At 41.6% G+C, this 22319-nt stretch overlaps 2 protein-coding genes across 3 annotated transcripts in view; both read right to left on the reverse strand.

Moving 5' to 3' along the window:
• The window catches only part of RNF43 (ring finger protein 43), a 131543-nt gene extending 122932 nt beyond the window's left edge, over positions 1 to 8611 (reverse strand). Inside the window, exon 1 of the mRNA XM_027830405.3 lies at positions 6177 to 8611. Coding sequence (XP_027686206.2) covers positions 6177 to 6413 — 237 coding nt within the window. The 5' untranslated portion in view covers positions 6414 to 8611. The remainder of the gene's footprint in view (positions 1 to 6176) is intronic.
• A 720-nt stretch (positions 8612 to 9331) lies between these two features.
• The window catches only part of HSF5 (heat shock transcription factor 5), a 61851-nt gene continuing 48863 nt past the window's right edge, over positions 9332 to 22319 (reverse strand). Inside the window, exons 6-7 of one of the 2 annotated variants that reach the window (XM_043531303.1) lie at positions 18205 to 18319; positions 9332 to 11711 (exon numbers count right to left, since the gene is read on the reverse strand). In XM_043531303.1, the coding sequence (XP_043387238.1) occupies positions 11633 to 11711; positions 18205 to 18319 (194 nt within the window). In that variant the 3' untranslated portion in view covers positions 9332 to 11632. The remainder of the gene's footprint in view (positions 11712 to 18204; positions 18320 to 22319) is intronic. The other variant, XM_007068221.3, reaches the window with a different exon arrangement.

Genomic DNA, 22319 nt, shown 5'->3' on the forward strand with positions numbered 1-22319 from the left:
ACTTAGGCTTGAATAGAGACTGGGAGTGGCTAAGTCATTATGCAAGGTAACCTATTTCCCCTTGTTTTCCTAACCTCCCTCCCCCCTCCTTCCTCAGACGTTCTTGTTAAACCCTGGATTTGTGCTGGAAATGGCCCACCTTGATTATCACACACATTGTAAGGAGAGTGATCACTTTAGATAAGCTATTACCAACAGGAGAGTGGGTTTGTTTGGGGGTGGGTGGGGGGCAGGGGAGAAAACCTGGATTTGTGCTGGAAATGGCCCACCTTGATTATCATACACATTGTAAGGAGAGTGATCGCTTTACATAAGCTATTACCAGCAGGAGAGTGGGATGGGGGGAGAGAAAACCTTTTGTAGTCATAAACACCCATTTTTTCATGATTTGTGTGTATAAAAACAAACATCTTCTGTATTTTCCACAGTATGCATCCGATGAAGTGAGCTGTAGCTCACGAAAGCTTATGCTCAAATAAATTGGTTAGTCTCTAAGGTGCCACAAGTACTCCTTTTCTTTTTATGTCTACACTAGTGAGTTTACAGCGGCATAGCTATAACAATGCAGCTGTGCCGCTGTAAGATCGCTCGTAGCCACTCTATGCCAACGCGAGAGAGCTCTCCTGTAGACATAATTAAACCACCTACATTGAGCGGCGTTGGCAGAAGAGTGTCTCCTGCTGACATAGCGCTGTCCACACTGGTGTGTCTGTCGGTGTAACTTACATTGCTCAGCAGGTGTTTTTTTCACAATCCCAGAATGATGTAAATTATACCGACAAAAGTGCTCATGTAGACATAGCCTAAACTCCTCTTGTATGCCCTAGATATACCTAGTTGTTCCAAGAAACAATCAATATTTAAAAGTATCAAGAAATTACTTCTTTGAACTTCATTCCATTGTACCATTTGACCTGTTTACATGTGGGTAGTTGAAGTCACCCATTATTATCATTTTGTTAGACTTTGTTGCTTCTTTGATTTCTCTCAACATTGTGCATTCCGTATCCTTTTGTTGATCCAAAGATCAACCATATAGCCCTACTAATATATTTACATTCTTAAAGCTTGGGATTTGTATCCATATACATTTAACTGAGTGGGCCTCTTCACTCAGAGCTATCATCTCCCAAATGTACTAAGAACTCCAATAGTGGGAACCCTCTCCATTTCTAAACTTTGTAATCTGGGGGTAATGTTGGATCTGGTTCATCTGTAACTTGTTACACTGGTTAATTAATCTCTCTGTTAAATTTGACCTTATTTGTAATCTGAATTAATCTAGTTTCAGCTTCCAGCCACTGGATCTTATTTAGTATCGCTAACCCTAGGTGTTCAAAAATCATGAGTCAGCCCCCCCCATCGTGTCATTGACTTAAAATTAAGTTTTTTTAATAAGAAGTTTTGAGTTTTTTCTTTGCCTTCTGAGCCTTTAGGATGTTTTGCTTTTTGTTTTCAAGTTTTTCTCTGCAATCATCGGAACTAGAAGCATATTTTATTTTATTTTATTTTATTTTTTTTTTTTTTAAAGAAATGAGTTTCTCATGCTATTTTCTGATTCTAGCAACTGGGATTTTAAGAAAAACACCAAGTATTGTGAGACTTGTAGTCAAATCACAAGAGTTGCCAACACTGATATCTTTGTCTGCTAAATTACAAGAGCTCTCAACTATGAGAAATCTCTTTCCCATGTTGGTTTCTACAGACTATGATCAATCACCTCTTAACTATTTCTTGCATAAAATTATACATATAATTTGAGTTTCTTAAGGGTCTCTCTATCTGGCAGGTTTTTCAGACCTTGGATCACTTTTTTTTTTTTTTTTTTTTTTTTTAACCCTTTCTAATCTATCAACATTCTTTTTAAAATGTGGACACCAGAACTGGATACAGAATTCTTAATACTGATCTCATTAATATCACATATAAAGGCAATACCATGTTCTTACTTCTACATGAGTTTGAACAGTTATACATCCCAAAAAGAAATGATCATTAATGTTTAATTTTTAATTCTGCACCCCATGGATATATGCTTTTCAATACATTCTTTAATTATGTGACCACATATTTCTCAAATAAATTTCATTATCCCTAAATCTCTAACAGAAGTAGGCAGAGTCAATCTGGAGTACGGCTCTATCCCATTTTTTCTGGGAAATCTGATATTTCTATCTTTTCAAACCCTACCAGTGAAACTAAATGATTTACCCAACATTTAATGGAGACTGGGGCATGGATGAAAAAGCTAACTGGCTGAGACTCAAGTCACAGAGACTGATAATAATTACAGAATAGAGAAAACGAGAAGTAGTGATAGAAATTTTATTAGTAAACACAACTGAGGCAGTTCATCTGCCAAACATTTCTAAGGTTTGAAACTGGTTGGCATTTTGGATCTCAGATGCTTCTGGATCTCCAGTTAGCAGCAAAGTGCTTTTATTAATGTGCTTGTCTAGAAGGTTGTGTCCTTTCCTTTTTAATGTAAAGATACTTCCTCCAATTATCCAGACTTTTTCATGTCAAAGATAGATTACAGCAACGTGCTTTACATGGGGCTGCACCTTCACACTGTTTGGAAATTGCAGCTAGTGCTGAATGCTGCTGCCCACTTACTAAGCAATGTTTCATGCTGAGAGCACGTTATTTCCATTTGAAGTATAAGGTGTTGGTTTTGACCTATAATGTCTAAAGTGGTCCTGTGTACTTGAGAGATTATTCTCCCTTTGTGACATACTACCTCTGGAGTGCCAGAGCTAACTGTTCCCTGGTTTAGACTGGAGGGGGCTGACGGCAGGGACTTCTCAGTGAGGGATCCTTTGCTTTGGAATTATCTTGATCCCTTATACCCTCCCTGTTCACAGGAGCCTGGATTTGGTGACCTTTGGGACATGCTGCAAAATTCAGTGTTTTCCCAGGCTTTTTCTGATATAAACAGAAAGGATGATGCTGTGGTAAGGGGAGGGTGGGTATAGGACTGAGTTTGTTCTGGACTTGGGAGGGTTTTATTTATGAAGTCATATTTATAAAGTCTGTTTGATATGTTAGGATTAATGTTGATTGTTAAACATTTTTAATGCACCTATAGAATCTGATATATATATTGAAAATAAAAAAATATTCTGATAGTGATATTTACATGTTTGGTTACATTAAATTCTTTTATATAATAAACTGGCTTTTTCACAGTAATTATTTTGGTCAATCTAAGTGTACCATAGATAGAGAATTTTCTTTTAATGCGTGAGGCCTAATTTTGCAGCCCTTGGCCCCTATATATATGAGTAATCCTACAGAAGTGAAAGGCAATACCCATGGAAGAAAGGGCTGTAGGATTACATAAGTGATTAACATTTTACTACATTAATTCTGAAGCTGAATCTTGTATCATTGTATTAACAGTTTATATTTTCCAATTTTTTAGTTTGCAGTATGTAGCTTTCTAGTAAACTTCATTTATCCATAAAAGGCTGTTATATAGCCTTTAGCTTTATTAGTAGAACTACAACTTTTCACAAAGGACCGTTCAGACATTTTTCTCTTCAGTGGAACACTGATTATGTACAGTTGTGGATGACTGACTGGTTGTACATTACTGATTTTGAAATGTACCCATGTAGTAACAACTTTAGATCTAAACTTGGAGGTAAAAAAAAAATAAAAAATAAGCTTTTCTCATTAGCTGATGGAAATATAATGTTGCGTTTAGTATCTAAATCATATATAAGGACTTGAACCTGCAGATTCTTGCACACATGCTTAACTTTATTCACACGAGTAATCCCATTGATGCCAAAGTTAAACACATGCAGGATCGGGTTGTTATTAATACAAGGACAGTAAGATATTCCAATATACCATAATTAAGATGTATTATTTCCCTGTTTAAATGTGAACCCATATATAGGCCGTCCTATTAGTTTCTTATATTTGAGTTACTTAAACCCTTTTTATTGTGTACTTTGAGGAAATAAAGTGAATTTTCTCTTACTCTTACAACAAGCTACAACTGTGTATCTAGATTTCAACTCTTGCAATGGGATCCATGTGGTCACAGGGGCCTGACCACATGGATCCTACAGCAAGATCTGTCTTTTTTTTTTAAAATGGCACTATATTGTATTACCTGAGTATCAGTATGTTATAACGTAATTAAAGATCATATTATACATACACATAATGGGTCAGAGCTAAAACTGACTGAGCTTTTCTGGCTGTTGTGGTATAAACATCCTGTAAATGAAGACAAATTTAATCTTAGGCCCTAATCCTGAAACCAATTACACGTGCATGGACCTTTGCAAACAGATGGAATACCATTGACTTCAGTGAGACTTTGAGGGCGGGAAATGTCCACCTGTACAAATCTAGTTGCAGAATCAGGGCCTAAAATCCCGATGAAGTGCATCCGATGAAGTGAGCTGTAGCTCACGAAAGCTTATGCTCCAATAAATTGGTTAGTCTCTAAGGTGCCACAAGTACTCCTTTTCTTTTGGCCTAAAATCAGATACTGAACTGTATTGTGTGTATGTTTACATACACTAGACACATTAGATATGATTACTGAGAGTTTCTCCAACCTTTTCATTTTGTGGATATTTTTATTCTCTCATAGATTTAACACTCCTATCTACCAATGTTTAGTTCTCAAAATAGTTCATTCTATGGTATCTTAGAATGGGTTCAGCTTCCTTCTTATAGGAAAAGGATAACAATTTGAAACATTGTAAAATGTTCAAACTTCCATGCAACACAGGATATCCTCTTTTTAAAAAAACCTTTCAATATTCTATATTTTGTGGGTGAACATCTGAAGACCTGTATGCTCAAATGCAGCACTTACATACTGCACTACTGTAGATTTTGGTATGGCATTGATATTGACTTCATGGCTGTTGCTTGAGGACAGAACTGGTCATCAAGTATATTTTTCGAGGATACTTTTCATAATGGGAATATGGTTTAATATAATAATACTTTGCTCTGCTCTAGCACTTTCATTCCGAGTTCAAATTGCTTTACAAACCTGAATTAAGCTTCAAAATGCCTCAGTGCCTCGATCTTGTATTACTGTCCATTTCTGATTTGTTAGCAGAGGACCATATATTACAAGACTGGCTCAAAAATCTTTCTGTTCCCCCACTGTAAGAACAATTTACTGTTTTAGTTACTGAAGAGTCAGTGTCACATTTGGAAAGTCACCACAGCCAAGTGCTTTTCAGAATTAAATACGACTTCAGAACTGAAATTAATAAAAATTATCTGTCTTCATGAGTTTTATAATATCTGGTTCTTGAACAAGGAGCTCAGTTGTGTGTGAGAAAGACACACAAGGCAAGTCACTGACAGACAAGATGGCACATGAAGGTACTCCAGTAGCGCACCATGCTCTGCTACAATGAACCGAACTTTACAGATACCTTATGTGAGCAATCAGCCTGCTCACTGACCAGCACAACTGTGCTTCTGTCACAGCCTCTGCTGCTATAATCCGTTCAGAGGCTCTCCTCTCTCTTTCGATCAAGATGTTAGAAACAGATATTGATTACACTTATAACAGGTAAGGTACTGATGCGGGGGGAACCTGAGAATTGAGGATAATTTGCCTCCTTAGCTGAGCCAACACTCAGATTCTGGATCAATAATTATGGTGGGCAGAATCCACCTGTATCCCTCAGCTCCATTAGAAATATAAAAGTAAGGAGAGAGGCAGGGGAATCTATCAGAGGAAAGCCCATCCTCTTTGAGCGGTGTTTGCCCAACATGGAAAGGGGCTCACCAGACTTTGCATTGTATCACCAATTATGATAGAAAGTAATAATCCCCATAGGAGCAACTGACCATGTCCATACATTCAGCATTAGTACACTAGCAGCATTAGTATACAACTACAGTTGATGACAGGACGAAAAAACAGTTATAAAAGAAATTATCTTAAGAGACACTGTGTGAAAGGTTAAAGAGCAGTAGGATACTATACTATACTACAAAGCAAACAGGTGAGCAGCTCAGAGAGAAAAAACACATGGTTCCTCTGGTTACAGATGTACACGTGGGAAATAAAGACGATTCCACTGCACTAGGAGTTGAAGCAATGTGGGGGGGAAGGGGAGGGAAGGCACACAGCACTAGGAGCATACGGCCAATGGAATGGGATAGAATAAAGTTTCTCTTACCTGCAGCAGTTTTCCTTCTGCTGGAGTAACCTCAGCAACATCAGCAAACACTCCTTCCAATGTGATTGGCTCCACTTTTAAGGGGATCACCCTAATGATAGCCTTCTGTGCTGCTGATCTCTCTGACTCCACTGCCGCTGCCACTGCCAGCCCAGTATGGCCAAGTCTGACCTGCAGTGTAGCCATTAGCAGCCAAGGCCAGAGGACAGCCAGCTGCAGCTGGGGGCCAGCACTCATGCTACCAGCTGCAGCAGTGCACTTCGGCCACACATATCGCTCAGGAATGTGTCCTCACCCCACCAGCAGGTTCCAACAGTTGACAGAGCTGGTTAAGTTTAGAGCTTTTGTGTGTTTCCACTCAAGTGGGGCAGATGGGAAGGAGGGGAGAGGGGCTCAGTAACCTACAGCCCCTTCCTCCTGGCACTCCTTATTGGGTTCCTCTTCTGTTTCTCACCATAATCATTTCTCTTCCTTGGTGCCAAGTGCCCAAAGGCCTGTGGGGCCTTAACAAAATAAAAACCAAACACCAACAATCTAAATCAGGCGTTTCTCCTTCTCCTCCAATGGATAAATCCAGAAAGATCAACATAAACTGAACAAATGGGCATTAAAAAAACCCAGCCAGGACACACAACAACACTATGTAGCATTTCAGTCCTGCCTGAGCTAATCACAGAGCGAGTCTCTGCCATGCAAGAAGTGTGTCTACAGCTCCTGCCCTTTCAGGATTACATTTCAAGATGATCAGCAGGTTGAAAGGATCAATCTTAGATGTACTTGCCCTTTTCTCCAGCTAGTTATCTTTTCCACATATCTCATTCCCAAAAGCACGAGCTCTTCCGATTTAATATTAATTACAAGTATCAGTGTCCTCCATCAACTCCACATATTAAAGAATAATGTTGGAGGAGAGAGTATATTTCCCTTTGATAATTACAGCAGTATTTTTAAAGTTCAGTATAAATAATAAGTGTTTGTTATTGGGCTGTCCTCCAAATTTATTTGATCCCCGACATCCCTGTTCTGTTAGAAATGCCTCGCTCACTTGGGCTCGGGGATCAAGATTTATTCTCCTGTTTCAGCATAAGGATAGGAAATTACTAGTAATCTGTGTTTGGAGTCTGTTTTAAAACACATATCTTCTGATCTTCAGTTTCCAAAATTCATTAGATGAACAAGAATCTTCTCAACCTATTTTCAAATTCCCAGGAGGTAAAAAGGCCCCCAAAACATTTTAAAAGTTTAGGCACAGGCTTTGAGCAGAAAGTTACCAACATGTCCTTGTTTTATGCTATTCTTGTGCACGCCCAGGAACTTCTGTAATTGCTTTCAAGCACATGTTAATACAATCATAAATAAAAGCCCCGCAAAATAAAATAAAAAATCCATATGAGCTACCCAAAGGTCACACAAAAAGTACTGAAGAATCTTCATAATTGTAGAGAGGACAGGGAAATTCAGCAACTAAAATGACTTGGTACACTGATCATTCTCCTGAGAAGGGAGATACGGATTTTTAAGAGAGATCTGCAAACCTATTGAGTAGTCTGCCTGCACGAATCCACAGGGGCTGAAACAGATGGAAATGTTTCTATAAATCCTGGACAAAACCAACTTCTAACAGCTTAGCAAAAAGTGTCTCATAATTCTCTCTCTCTCTCTCTCTCTCTCACACACACACACACAAAATGCAGGTAGATAGGAATGGAATTCCACAGCCGGAAAGACAATCTAACAAGATCAAAGGTAGAAATTTACTCCAGGCTGAAAGTTCCTGGGCCAGGCATGGCTGAAAGTTAAGTGTCCAAATGCAATCGAAAGACCTTAGAATGAATCCAAAAGCATTTCTGAATACTCCGTTCAAATAAAAGAGTCTCTCTTCTCCTTACAGCATATACAATGATCAGCTCGAAATGTGGGGAGTGAGAAAGAAAACAAAGTTTGGAAATATCACCAAAAATCCAGCAGCAAATGTAGGCAGACTGCAATCAGTACAAAGTAGGCAACAAATCCCAGAAGCAAGGACTCTGAATCCTGAGGTGGACTTGGAAAGTTATGTAGATGTTGTGGAAGAGCTTTCCCTCCAGAAAAGCACTTCTGGATCAACTCCTTGGAGGAGGAAGCCTGTGGTTTGCAGTTTGTGTTCCTCAGCTCTCTGCCTCCCTCCCCTGGGACTGCAAGCTTTCTCTCTACCTGCTGACAAAGTGAGGGTGGAGCAGCCATAGGCAACAACCCCACCCCCTTGATGTCTGTTTCTCAGAGCTCCTGGACTCCCTCTCCTGATTCACAGCTAAACTGCATTCAACACATCCCTGATTATCTTACTGATTAACCTATCACATATAAATCAGGGTAATTAACTGGTCCTTCAAACTGACATTAAAGCAAAGTCTGTGTCCAACATAGCAAAGATAAAAATAAATAATAAAATAAATTAAAATGCAAAGTCAGATCAATAAACAAATGAAGTAGGGAATTTATCAGTGTGATGCCAGGCACTTTCCCAGCCTTCCCGTGACACTCTGAATGGCATCAAGCCAGTATCTGAAGCAACTCCCCTCTGTAGAATGTACTGATTTATTGCAGCCTTATGTCTTTGGCCCTGGGAAGGACTCTGTCCATTTCACGCACAGCTTTTCTTCAGTTCTTGCTAATTTAGATTCAGTAGCCCTTTTCTAGTTGCTACTGCAAGAACGTTTCAGGTCAGGTTGATGTCAGAGGTCTGGAATTCAATTGTTTTTCTCCTCTGACATCACTGGGAGGTGAATAATACTATAGGTCAGACCTATAACCTCAAAGTTAGGTTGCAAGTGGAAGTTTGTAACTAGGCATGTGATGGATCTCTGTTGAGGAAGACACACAAAACTCCCTAGTATATACCATACAGAAAATATGCTATCCTATCCATCCAGCCTCTTATTCGGCTAGTTCGGAGAGAACCTCTATAAAACATGGTGCTTATGAGAAAGGAATTGCACTCAAAAACATGACAGATAGTGACCCTTTGGATACACATGGAGCCAAATTCATCCCTGGTGAACTCCACAGAAGTCAATGGAGTTACCCAAGGGGGAAATCTGGTAGACTATACTTTTAAGAAGCCTATCAGTGTGGCAATGATTTTTTTAATTTATAAAGGTGCTATCAGGAACTACTGGATAAAATATTTATTTTAAAATATCTGCATTTTAAAGTTTAACACACATACTGAGAATATAAATGCAACATCTATTTCACTTTAATAACTTTATGTTCTGTATGTGCTGCTGTAATTTTACATCTCAGTGTAACCAAACTCCACATTGTTCCCATTAACAAGAAAATAGTAAAACGATGTGCCTGGTTGGAGCAGTCACACTTTATGATTTACTGACTGAAATACATCCATGCTAAAAGTGCTAAAATATTGAGATGTCCAGTATGCTGGGTTACCTGAGACTTGTTAGTTGTGCAATACTATATGGATTTCTTTACACAGTGAGTGTCCTTTCTCTTCTGCCCTCTCACAATGTGCCTGAGAGTTAATTAAGGATAAGGAAAGCTACAGCTGATAGTACTGTGCATGTAAAGTATGGCAGGAGATCCAGCTCCATGGCCTTTTTTAATTCAGAAAGGTAATAAATACTAGGATTTCGTAATTAATCATTAAAACAATAGAACCTTAAACCATGCCAAGGCTCCTTGACTCACCTCTCCAAAAGAACATCACATCTTTTGGTGTAGACAGGACTGAGAAAATTAAGACAGGAAGCTTCCTTACTTAATATGTAACAGCTCCAGTCTGGCAATGCAGAATTCCAGTGATCCCTATGACTTCATACTCACTTCTCAGTCAGGGTAGCTGAACTAGACAGGACTCTCCTCAAAGCCTGTCACCATTCCCTTAATGGCAGAAACTGCTAGAGGGTAATGAGGCTCTCCCCTATTCCAACAGCATCCTCTGAAGTAGTCCCAAACCCTGCCAGCCTGGGGTGCAACAAACCAAACTCAGATTTCAGTGATCCTGCTGTATTGCTGAACTCCTTTTCCCTTTAACTATTTGAATGCATAAAGTCCATTTTTGCTATTGGGTTTCAACATATTCTAATTTGAGTGCAGGGCCTGAGAAGATACAACCCCCTAAAACATTCAAACCCTCTGAAAACTTACTGTATGCATATGACAAAAGATGTAAAATTGCAGCTCTGAGGAAGGTCAGTATAGTAGTGCTCCTCCTAGTGTCCCAAGAGCATCCCCCAGCTTCCAACTTTCTGGTCTGAAGCCTTGGCCAGGGTTTAAAAGGTCTGATCTTGGTTCATCCTACCATCCAGAGTTTGTCTGTGAGGTACTGAACATAGCTGTACACTGTAGGAAGATTTAGAGGCCATAACTCGGGTTCTGACAAATAGCAGGCCTATTCGCTCTGCTTCTTCCTTGTGCATTTTCCCAATTATATTGGACTGAGTCTCACTGACTATAAAGATACATGAACTGGCAGGAATCAATTAGAGTTACATGTTTTCAATGCTGCCTCATTCACATATATTATCCTAACACAACAAATATTGCACATGCATCCTTTATCCTTCTGTCAGTATTTCAACATTAATAAATATTAATACAAATACATAGCTGTTAAAAATCTTAACTCTACTGTCAATATACTAAATTATATTAAACAAGTGCCTTGTGAAGACCTACTTAAAATAAGCAGTACAGTAAACAAACAGATGACTTACCATTATAGATATCACTAGAATCAAAAGAAATTATTAAAACAGAAGAATGTTTCATTTATGTAAAAGATCCAGCGGCTGTTGTGTGTGGTGGATGCTCATCGGTCAGACACACTTGCTGCTGAAACAGAGCACTGTGCTTGGATGGAAGAGCATTTCCCTGATTAATCACTTAGAAAATTAGCTCACTTTTCCCAGAGATGCTCTCCTGGAATCCCTGACCCACTCAGACCTGGAATCTTGTGACCTCCCAATGTTTTTGTTTCTCACACAATTCCCTTTAAAGGGCCAGCGTAACTCCAAGGAGACACACTATTAGCACAAAACTGGGGATGTGCTGACTACACTCCCCAACAAAGTGAAGTAGAGAGATTCCAAATTCAACAGGAGAAACAGCTTGCTCCCCAGTAAGAAAGTCTTGCAGAGGCTTTTAAGATTTCCTGTTTACAGTGTCCAAGCTTTTTCTTTCTAAGCAATTTTAGGCAGGTAAACAATTACTGCATATTAAACACTCTAGCCGCTAGATGTTTTACAATCTGTCGAAGTAGAAAATGTAACAAAAGAGATGCAGTAAACAGTGGAGTGACTAGTTCCCCATAAAACTAACAAAAGCAAAAGGAAAGAGATTTTTTTTTTAAAACAGTTGAAAAGTTCCAAAGTGCATATTGTGTGCAAAGCACTGCCTCTGGAGTCTGATATGGAGAACCCAGTTGGCAGTTACTGCACATTTTCACATGCTTGTCACCCACTTCTCACTCTCTTAATTCTTCTTTTGGAAAGTGCTCCTGTTTGCAAGCTACATCCACCAGTAGATGGAGATCTAGGAGGAAAAAAAGGAGCAGTTATGCAGTACACATGAGTGCTTCTCACCTAACCACATATAGGGCAGGATTCTCAAGTCTCTTCTCATCTACTTTCTGGCAGCTGGTATAAAATGTAGCCACAGCCAGCCTAAACTTCAAGAGTTTGCTGGCCATTGCCAAGGAATGCCAAGTGCTCAGACTTTGGGCACCTGCACCTTTCTAAACAATTTTTATCTGAAATGCACCTATCTAGACTGAGGTGAAACATTTCACAGCTGATTGTTAGTTTATTTGTGCTGCTACTTGCCAGAATTTTAGCCCTTAGGCATCTACTGTTTCCTGTTCTCTCCTACAATACAAATGAAGTGTCCACAACCATCCTGTAGACAGAGGTCAGTTAGGAAAAGCATAAGCAGTGTTCAAAATCAACAATTTACTGTCCTCAAATGAATCTAACTTGGGAAAAACATGGACCAATGTTCCTCTCTGAAACTTACATTTCTTAAGCAGAGTGAAGATATTCTGGATGTATCCATGGGGATGGATTAAGGAATAGGATCTCTAAATGCCTAGGGCCCCAGCTCATTGAGTCATGTGATTACATTAGAAATTCATCTTTCATTTTTTTAAAGCGCTTCCTAGCCCTCAAAGTAGGAAAGAAAAACTTGAAAATATGATTCAAGTGTACTGATGCAGTGAAGTCAGCAGACAAAACAGTTACTTACCTGTACTGTAATTGTTGTTCTTTAAGATGAGGATGCAGAAATGTATTCCACTCAGGTGTGCGTGCAAAAGGGCATTAAAGCCAAAGAACTTCCCTAGCAGTTATCTATAGGGGTGGCACACATGCTCTGGTCCTGAGCAACTCCCCAGGCTATTTAAGGGTGGCGCCACGCTGACCCCCCTCGGTTCCTCCACACCAAACATCAAGAATTTAGACTCTAATGCTGAGGGGCCGGAGAGTGGGTCATGGAATACCCATTGCCATGGATTAACAGGATCAGTGGTATGCCCTCAACTTTGGTACAGTCATTTGGAGGAACCTCTTTGATGTGCCCAACTCACAAGGGGTCCCAAGCTTCCTTCAGGGAAGGCCATGCAGCCTCACCACCTCCTGAGACTGAACCTCTGAGCTTTAGCACTCCTGCTTCAGACTGCTCGGCAAGTCCAACTCAGATAGATTCCTGGTAGACACTTGTACACTCTTCAGGAATTAATGCACCTCACCAAGCATTTACAGTGACACTCAAGCAGTATTTTCAAAACAGAAGGGTTTATTAAGTCAACTGGAATACAGCATAGAAAACCCTTAGGTCAACACAGAGGAATAAAGGTTAAAGCATTCTGGTTAGCCCCGAGTACTAGCCAAGCTGTAGTAAAACTCAATTTTCAGGTTCTGTCTGTCTCTCTCAGAAAATGTCTATATGTACAGCACATCTGGTGAAGACACTCTCCAGCACAGAGCGTCTTCACCAGATGTGCTGCAGTAGCGCAGCTGTATCGGTACATCCGCGCCCGCTCGAGCGCTGTACACAGCACTGTACACACAAGTGCTTATGTAAGTGTAATGTATGTTGCTCAGGAGGTGGTTTTATTCACAACCCTGAGCAACATAAATCATGCTGACATAGGCTGTAGACATAGCCTCAGTCTGACCTCCTTAATCAGTTCCCAGATGAGAGAGCCCCTCGGCTCTGAAGGTAGCGATGCAGCCTGCAGCAGCACAGAAGTAAAGGTGCAATATTCTGCCATGACACCCTTATTTCTACACTGCTGCTGGCAGTTGCGCTGCCTTCAGAAATGGGCTCCCAGCCAGCAGCCCCAGAGCTTCCTGCAGCTGGGGGAGGTTCCTGGAAGTGGGTCTGACCCAGCCCTGGGAGTAGCCCCTGCAGGGGAAGAGGAAGTCCTGTCCCTCACCAGCCTGGTTAGGACCAGCAGCTGGAGCCTGGTGTACAGGAGGAGCCTTCAGCCAGGTGCCCTGAGCCCTGCTCCTCCCCGAGCCCAGTGCCCTAGTGCTCAGGGGTTAAAGAGGCCTTGGGCTGGCTGTTTGTCAGGGAGAGGTGATCATGGAATCCCCCCACAACATCCCCCACCTGTAAGGCCAGCCCTGTCCCCCCTGAAAAGTGAAGCCCCCTCCATATTATGCCACCCTCACTTCTGTGCTGCTGCTGGAGGCGGTGAGAGAGCAGCGGCTGCTGGCTGGGCACCCAGCTCTGAAGGTAGCACTGCCACCAGCAGCAGTGCAAAAGTAAGGGTGGCAATATCACAACCCCCCCTCCCTATTACACCCTTTTGGGTTGGGACCCTCATGATTACAACACTATAAAATTTCAGATTTAAGTATCTGAAATCATGAAATTTATGATTTTTAAAATCCTAGGACTGTGAACTTGACCAAAATTGACCATGAATTTGGTAGGGCCCTGGCCAACACAGTGTTACAGTCCCACTGAGAATCACTTCCTTCACTGGTGGAAAGAGACAAGTGAGCCCTTTCAGAAATCTGACTATCAAGGAGTTCAAGAAGATTGATTTCCCCTTGAACTGGAGGATGTAGGACCAAAATTGAATGAACTGAGAGACAAACCAGATGACTGAGGTATAACAAGTATTCCACAATGTTCTGAACATATGACTGTATTGTTGAGTCCCCAAGATGAGGGACCAGATCGAAAAACAATTCCATTCTGCCACACAGGGAGTCCTAATACAGGGCTTTCTACTATTCAGTAGAACTTGCCAAAGAGCTTCGGAACAGGGCTTCTCTTCCTTGTCTAGCCACACAGCATGCATGCTGGGAAGTGTAGACTGTTCGGTGCTGGGTGTGAAATCTGACCATGGAATGAAATCAATCCATCGGGACAAGGAAGAGGAATGGATGGAAGAACAGAAAGACCGAGGAGATTGGAAAACCAACACTGTCTCAGCCAAACTGATGCAATGAGAATCAGTCTGGCATGATCCATCCTTAGCCTGAGGATTACCTAAGGAATGAGAAGGCATAAAGTATACATCTGAGCTAATCCTCAACTCAGATGAAATGTGTCTGTCATGGAATCCAGACTGAGATCCACGTGAGAGCAAAATTGATGGCACTTTTTGTTGTCCTTCACTGCAAACAGGTTAACAACAGGAACGCACCATTCTCCGAATATGTATCTCAGCACGCTGCTCTTCAGAGACCACTCGTGATTCTGAGAAAAGTTCCTGCTGAGATGATCAGCCACGTGATTCTGGGCACTTGGTAAATGAATGGCTGTGAGAATGAAGTTCTCTTCAATGCAGAATTGGCAGAACTTTACTGCCTCCTGACAAAGCTGATAGGAGTGATCTCTCCTGTTTGTTCACATAATACATTGCTGTGAGCATGTGAACCACTATGCCCCTGATCTGTGCTCAACATTACTTGTGTGCATTATAACCAGCCTGAAGCTCCAGAATGCTTATATGAAGAGATGCTTCCTGCTCCAACCACAAACCGTGTTATTGTGGAAACATCTGTGACTATGGTCCTGTCTGGAAAAGAATCAGCAAAGGGAACACTCTAGTATACATTGCTCTGAACTGTTCACCATTGGAGAGAGTCCAGAATTGCTGGAGGCACTCAGACCAGCCCGTCGAATACCTGACATTTTGGGCGACAGACCAACCAACAAGGCTTGAAGAGGGTGAAGGTACAATCTTGCATGCTGGAGCATGTAAGTGCATGTGGCCATATGACCTAACAACTTCAAGAATACCTGAATTATAATAGAAGGATGAGAGCAGAGAGCCAGACCTGGATGGTGAATTGTCTAGAATCACTCGTTCGGTAGGAATGTCCTTGAACTCAGAGAATCTAGTAGAATGAATGAAGATTGCACCAAGAATCATGGCAGATGAACACCAAAATAGAAGGGGAGAAGTAATTGAAGCCCCAACTATTGTAGACCAAACGATCTGGTTGGAAGGAATGCAATAAACATAAGTGCACAACATCCGGAGCGTGTGCTATATGCCCTACCTCTACTATAAGAGTGGCAACAACAATGGGGAGATGGGACTATATGAAATAAAAGAGTTATAGGGGAATATATTGTAGGTGGCATTGGTGCTGGAGTTTTAAACTCATTTGATATTGAGATGTTACAAGGGAAAATGTCAGCCTTGGGTAAGATTTTGGGGGTTATACAGACACGTAACACAAAATTTTGGTGCATTATCAGAGCAAGGAATAAGAAGTGTGGAGCTCCAGTTGAAACAAGCCCAAGCCTTGGAAATGTCTCTATATGTAAATCTGTTTGGTGTGTCTGAAATTAACAATAAAACTGTACTAGCAACACGATGTGCACAGATGCAAACTTATGGGATACAATATAGAGAGAGAATGGTCAATCTGTCAAGTAATGGGCAATGGCCTTTTGAATGGTTCAAAGATCCTCATATATGGAATCAACGAGTTGCAGGATAGAAGAAATATAAGAAGTTTAATTGGAATCAAGCCACTCTGAGGGGAGAGTGGAAAGGCAGAATGCTGTTACACAACACAGGGAAGCAGAGAAAAGCAGCAATGGCCTGGGGGTTGCCAAAAATTATTAATGGAGAATTATGGCAAATAGAAATAAGTGGGACCCACCTAGTTCAAGAAGAAGGGGGTTATAAATTAGTAGAATTAACACAACATTGTGAGGAGTGGGAGTGAAATAAATGAGTGCGCCCACAGATAACTTGGTCCGTAGAGGGATGTCATTTGAACCATTCAAGCAGACACTGTACTATGCAAAATTTAGCCTCTAATAGCACAAGAGTGTTTGATTTAGGCAATGGGTGTATTTGTGTGGCAACCACTGAAAAACATGTATTTTGGGGAAGAATGACAAAAAAAAGCCCAATTGAGTCATGTAAATGTAATGTAACAGAAGTCATTATTGATGGAATTATTTACCGAGGTCCTCTATTTTTAAAAAAGGAAATTGTTTGGATACCAAAAGATGCGGACTGGTCCTTTAATTTGGGGATGCATTGAGAACAATGGGAAAAATTGATTGATGAAAGTGAAAAAAATCAGGCAATATACAAAAGATGTATCTAAATCTGCTCAGCTGGGAAAAATTAACATTCTAGTCCACAATGGTCAAATATTAAAACTGGGGAAAGAAGGAGAACAATTGACAGTCCATCATTGGTATGATGTTTTTAAAGGATGGTCTCCCAGTGCTACAGCTCTTCTAAATTTAATGCTACATTCTGTTGTCATATTATTTGCATTAATGATTTTGTTAACCTTTATTATGCTATGTCTATACTGCCAAATAAGAAAGTGACAAGAAGTTCTGGAGCAAATAATATATAAAATTGAATTGCTTGCAAAATTATAAAGTGATACAATAATTAATGGTAGGTTTCAGAGTAGTAGCCGTGTTAGTCTGTATCCGCAAAAAGAAAAGGAGGACTTGTGGCACCTTAGAGACTAACAAATTTATTTGAGCATAAGCTTTTGTGAGCTACAGCTCACTTCATTGGATGCATTCAGTGGAAACTGAATGCATCCAAAATGCATCCGATGAAGTGAGCTGTAGCTCACGAAAGCTTATGCTCAAATAAATTTGTTAGTCTCTAAGGTGCCACAAGTCCTCCTTTTCTTTTTACAATAATTAATGGTATTAATCATGTATCAAAGGGAGGAAACGTTGGGATATGTGTATATATATATATATCCATATATAATGCATATATCCATGTAATATGTTATAGGCCATGGAGGCCTACTGTGGATGAACTACTGTGTTTTGACATGAGTACGTACGTTGCGTATTGGCAACTGCAGCAAAAACCTTGAGGTTTCAAGCGGTCAACCACTATTGTATAAAACAACTGTTATGTCCCTGGGAAATATATGGAGAATCAGCAGATACAGAAAAACCACCAGCTGGACTGCTATAAAAAAAACGTATAAGAATTGGAGGAAATGGCACGCCTAGGATCCTGGAGGCCTGCCTGGAACTGAGTTGTGGGTGAAAGGCCCAAACAACAGAGACAAAAAAGTAATGACGTCACAAAGTGGACTATAAATGGAGGCTTCTCACATTTGCAATTTGAAGTCTTTCAACAACCAGAGCCCTGTCTGGATATAGATGTGGTCTTTCTGCCGGCTCCCCACATCTTGTGATCTGATCTAATTGAACCTCGACTGGCCATCAGGACTTCATTCTGATCTGCGGACTCTGGTGAAATATGTTTGGGGTATGAATGTGGAGTGAATGAGGTTTATTTTGTAAGCAATAGAATCATAGAATATCAGGGTTGGAAGGGACCTCAGGAGGTCATCTAGTCCAACCCCCTGCTCAAAGCAGGACCAATCCCTAATCAAATCATCCCAGCCAGGGCTTTGTCAAGCCTGACCTTAAAAACTTCTAAGGAAGGAGATTCTACCACCTCCCTAGGTAACGCATTCCAGTGTTTCACCACCCTCCTGGTGAAAAAGTTTTTCCTAATATCCAACCTAAACCTCCCCCAATAAAGAGTACTTACAGTATTATATACCAACACTGTGTCCGGTATCTGCCTGCTTCCCCATCCTGTAAGGAGGTCCCTATTGTGGGTCTAACAGCTTCCTCTGCTGTGCCTTCAGCACCATCTGGCTTGGCTGCAGAATCAGAGAACCACAGGGTTAGAAGGCACCACGAGGGTCATCTAACCCCCTGCCAAGATGCAGGATTTGTTCTGTCTCATAGACTTTAAGGTCAGAAGAGACCATCATGATCACCTAGTCAACCTCACCCACTTACTCCTGTAATAAACCCCTAGCTTCTGGATGAGTTACTAAGGTCCTCAAATCATGATTTAAAGACTTCAAGTTACAGAGAATCCACCATTTACACTCGTTCAGACCTGCATTTACACTAGTTCAACCCATACCCCATGCTGCAGAGGAAGGTGAAAAAAACCCAGGGTCTCTGCCAATCTGATCTGGAGGAAAAAACATCCAAGACAGATGGCTCTCCAGCATCTTTTGGAAAACTTCCAGTGAAGGAGTTTCCACAAGTTTGTTCCATTGTCCTACTGTTCTTACAGTTAGGAAGTTATTCCTGAGAATCATAGAATATCAGGGTTGGAAGGGACCTCAGGAGGTCATCTAGTCCAACCCCCTGCTCAAAGCAGGACCAATCCCCAATTTTTCCCCCAGATCCCTAAATGGTCCCCTCAAGGATTGAACTCACAACCCTGGGTTTAGCAGGCTAACACTCAAACCACTGAGCTATCCCTCCCCCATCTAAGATTTAATCTAAATCTGCTATGCTGTAGTTTGAATCCTTTGCCTCTTGTCCTGCCCTCCATGGCAAGAATGAACTTTTTTTCCATCTTTTTTATGGCAGCCTTTCAAGTATTTGAAGATCGCTATCATATTCCCCCACTCCTTTAATCTCCTCTTTTCCAAACTAAACAAACCCAGTTACTTTAGCCTTTGTTTATATAGGTAGCATTCCATTCCTTTGATTATCTTTGTTGCTCACCTCTGGATCCTTTCCAGTTTCTCTACATCCTTTCTATATGTTGGTGAACAAAATTGGACACAATACTCCAGCTGAGGCCTAACCAACAACGAGTAGAACGGTACTGTCACCTCCCGTGACTTCCATGCTATGACTCCCTAAAAGTCTTAGTCAATGGCACATTATTGAGGGAGGTGATGAAAACTATGTGGGTTCAAGTCAAATGTTCAGGAGGATCTCTGTTAGCACACAGCAGGTATGTATACAGTCCAAAACCCACTTAGTGACTGTGAAGGCATTGGTTGTCCCGTTATCTATTCCGCAAAATAGAGCTAACAGTCTTGGTGAGGCTCTAAGTGATGTAGTCCAGTCCATGTAAACGGACACTGCTCTAAGCATACCTAGTGTGTGGAGTTTTACTTTGGCTATGGAAGAAAGAGGTTTGGGGGAAAAAACAGGAGGATGAATAGACTGGCTAATGTGAAAGTCTGAGACAACCCTGAGAAGGAACTCTATGTAGGTATGTCTACACTGCAATTATACACCTGTGGCTGGCTCTGGCTTGCGGGGCTCGGGCTAAGGGGCTGTTTAATTGCGGTGTAGACTTTTGGGCTTGGGCTGCAGCCCTAACTCTGGGACCCTCCCACTTCCCATCGTCCTAGAGCCCAGGAGCCAGCCTGAGCCCAAATGTCTGCTGCTGAGCCCGAAGCAAACCCAATGGAGTCAGAAGTTGCCCCAGAGCCTGGTAAGTTTATGACTCCAATTTACAGTTTATTATTACAGTAATGGGAGGGATTTCTGCTCTAAGAAGCAACACAAAAGTTATGACAAGCCCTGGCTACTAGCACGTGTCTGCTAATGGTGGACTGTATCAGAGTGCCTTGATGTCCCGCACCCACCCCACCAGGTTTCCTGACCACATGGAGTTCAAAATGGCAACTGGAAATTTCAAACATTCATAACAGCTGTAAAAAGTCTTTTCACTGTGAAGTCACAGACGTTTGTTAGTCAATCACTCATGTTTTCCTTTCAATAGTAAGGACTTGAAATATGCCGTTCTGTAACCATTCCTGTTTGGTCTATAGAGCTGCCTGGAAATGGTGAACTCAGTGTGTGTGTTTGGGGAACAGTCTTCTACTTCCATATCTAGTTTATTTCAGTTACAGGTAGTCCATGCCACCTTGAGAGAAACGATTTTATGAACCACAGAATAAGCAGAATGTCAGTTTTTGCCCAGAACTAATTATTTTAATCTACCAAAAGCACATTAAACAACCATTCTAAACCTACCAAGAATGTAATTAAACCTTCTTTTGCCAGGGCCTCTGAAATCAGGGTATGGTTTCATAAGCCAAGGCAAAAGGGAGTATGCGGGGTCTCTCAGAATAATGGTGGGGAAAGTAACTCCATTTATGCCAATGTCATTTAGTGGGAATAGTGTCCCAGCCTGTCCATGAATGTAGACTCCTGAGCAGCAAAAAACTCTGGGATTGTGAATTTTTCCAGTACAGCCCACGTTGACGCTCGTAAATTGGCCTCTGTGGTCTAAAAGGGGCCACATAACAATGAAGTAGTAACTTTTGTGGTTTATGTACTCATGTTCTCCTTGTGGAGGGCAAATTATGGGTCCATGAGTCCCAACAATTGCCCCAGAGCAGTTAGGAAACCCTATTCTCTCAGCCAGCAATTACCTCCGGAATATCTTTAATGCCCGCCACACACAGGATAAACCACACACGTGATTGCTCCAGATACCTCCACCACCACCTTACTCACAGTTGACTTTCCAACCCTAAACTGGTTGGCAAGGGATCTGTAGCAGTTCGGGGTAGCCAGCTTCCAGACGGTTTTGGCAACATGCTTCTGGACCAGCAAGGGTGACCTCAGTTGTGTCTCTACACTGGAGAGTGGGAGCAAGCTGCTCACAAAGCTCCAGAAATGTAGCTTTCTTCACGTGAGAGTTTTGGACTCACTGCTGGTCAACCCGGGTCTACAGGACAATGTGACCCACCAGTCTGTGCTTCTACATAGGGGGCATCAGCAGCTATGCCAATTGTACTGAGCAGCATCTGCCAGTGCGAGTCTGCCAAGCGAGGGTACTCCTCCTTCTCCATCAGGAAATCCATCAGGTATCTTGGATGGGACAGAAAACACCACTGAAATGTCCACCAGCACCTCACAGATGCTCTGCCAGTTTCCTGACACAGGAATGTAAGTGCAAGCAAGAGAAGTTCTTCACACGGTGCCTCCATGTTGCTGGCTCCAATAGCTGGGAGTGCACCAACCAAAATGACTGCTCGACAGGCTATACTGGCAGGCTGTTCAAACTTCCTGTACTCTGCAGGCTAGGCAGTAAAGAGCTCTCTCCCGCCGACAAACAGCAGCTACACTGTGCGCCTTTTAGCGGCATGGCTGTAGTGGCACAGACATGTCGCTAAAAGGCGCAGAGCGTAGACAAAGCCTTAGTTTGTGACAAGTCGGAGTGTGAATCTAGCCTGTCCGCACTAGCCTGCCATGGACTAACTGTCCATGTGCACCCTGCTGGTGCACCTATTAACAGTTTGTTAACATGCTTTGATCTAATTCCCTTTGAAATGGGACTTGATCAAAGTGCATTAACAAACTGCATGTGTGTCAACAGGGTCCACACCGACAGATAGTCCCCAGCAAGCTAGTGCTGGCAGAGTAGGTTCACACCCCAGCTTGCCTCTAAGATAAATGTTAATGTAGGCAAGCCCTGTGCATGCTGCTGCAACATCTGACTATGGCACTACTGCTTGCAATTTTAAGCCGTGAGTCTTTCCTTACTAGTGCACGTTTTCTTCTGTGTGCACTACTACGTGGCATGGTTTCTAAAGCCCTCAACCAAATTCCTTGTTTGCCTATTAATCATCCCATGTAAGTGAAACATTGCCTTAAAATACAGAGTGAGTGGGGAGTCTCTGGGTGGAGAGAGTGGATCCCCATGAACTGTCTGCAACTGAAACAAACAGCCTCGTAGACTTTTGGAAAGGTTTGGTTCTGCTCAGATAAAGGGCTAATGCCCATCTGACAATTAACATATGGAAGATAGCTTCCTGCCAAGTCTGAGGTAGTTTTGAGGGGGAAAAATGGGATATGGATGGTTTCATTTATATGAAATTGAGAAGACAC

Source organism: Chelonia mydas, chromosome 17 (genome assembly GCF_015237465.2).
Source record: "Chelonia mydas isolate rCheMyd1 chromosome 17, rCheMyd1.pri.v2, whole genome shotgun sequence".
Taxonomy (NCBI): Eukaryota; Metazoa; Chordata; order Testudines; family Cheloniidae; genus Chelonia; species Chelonia mydas.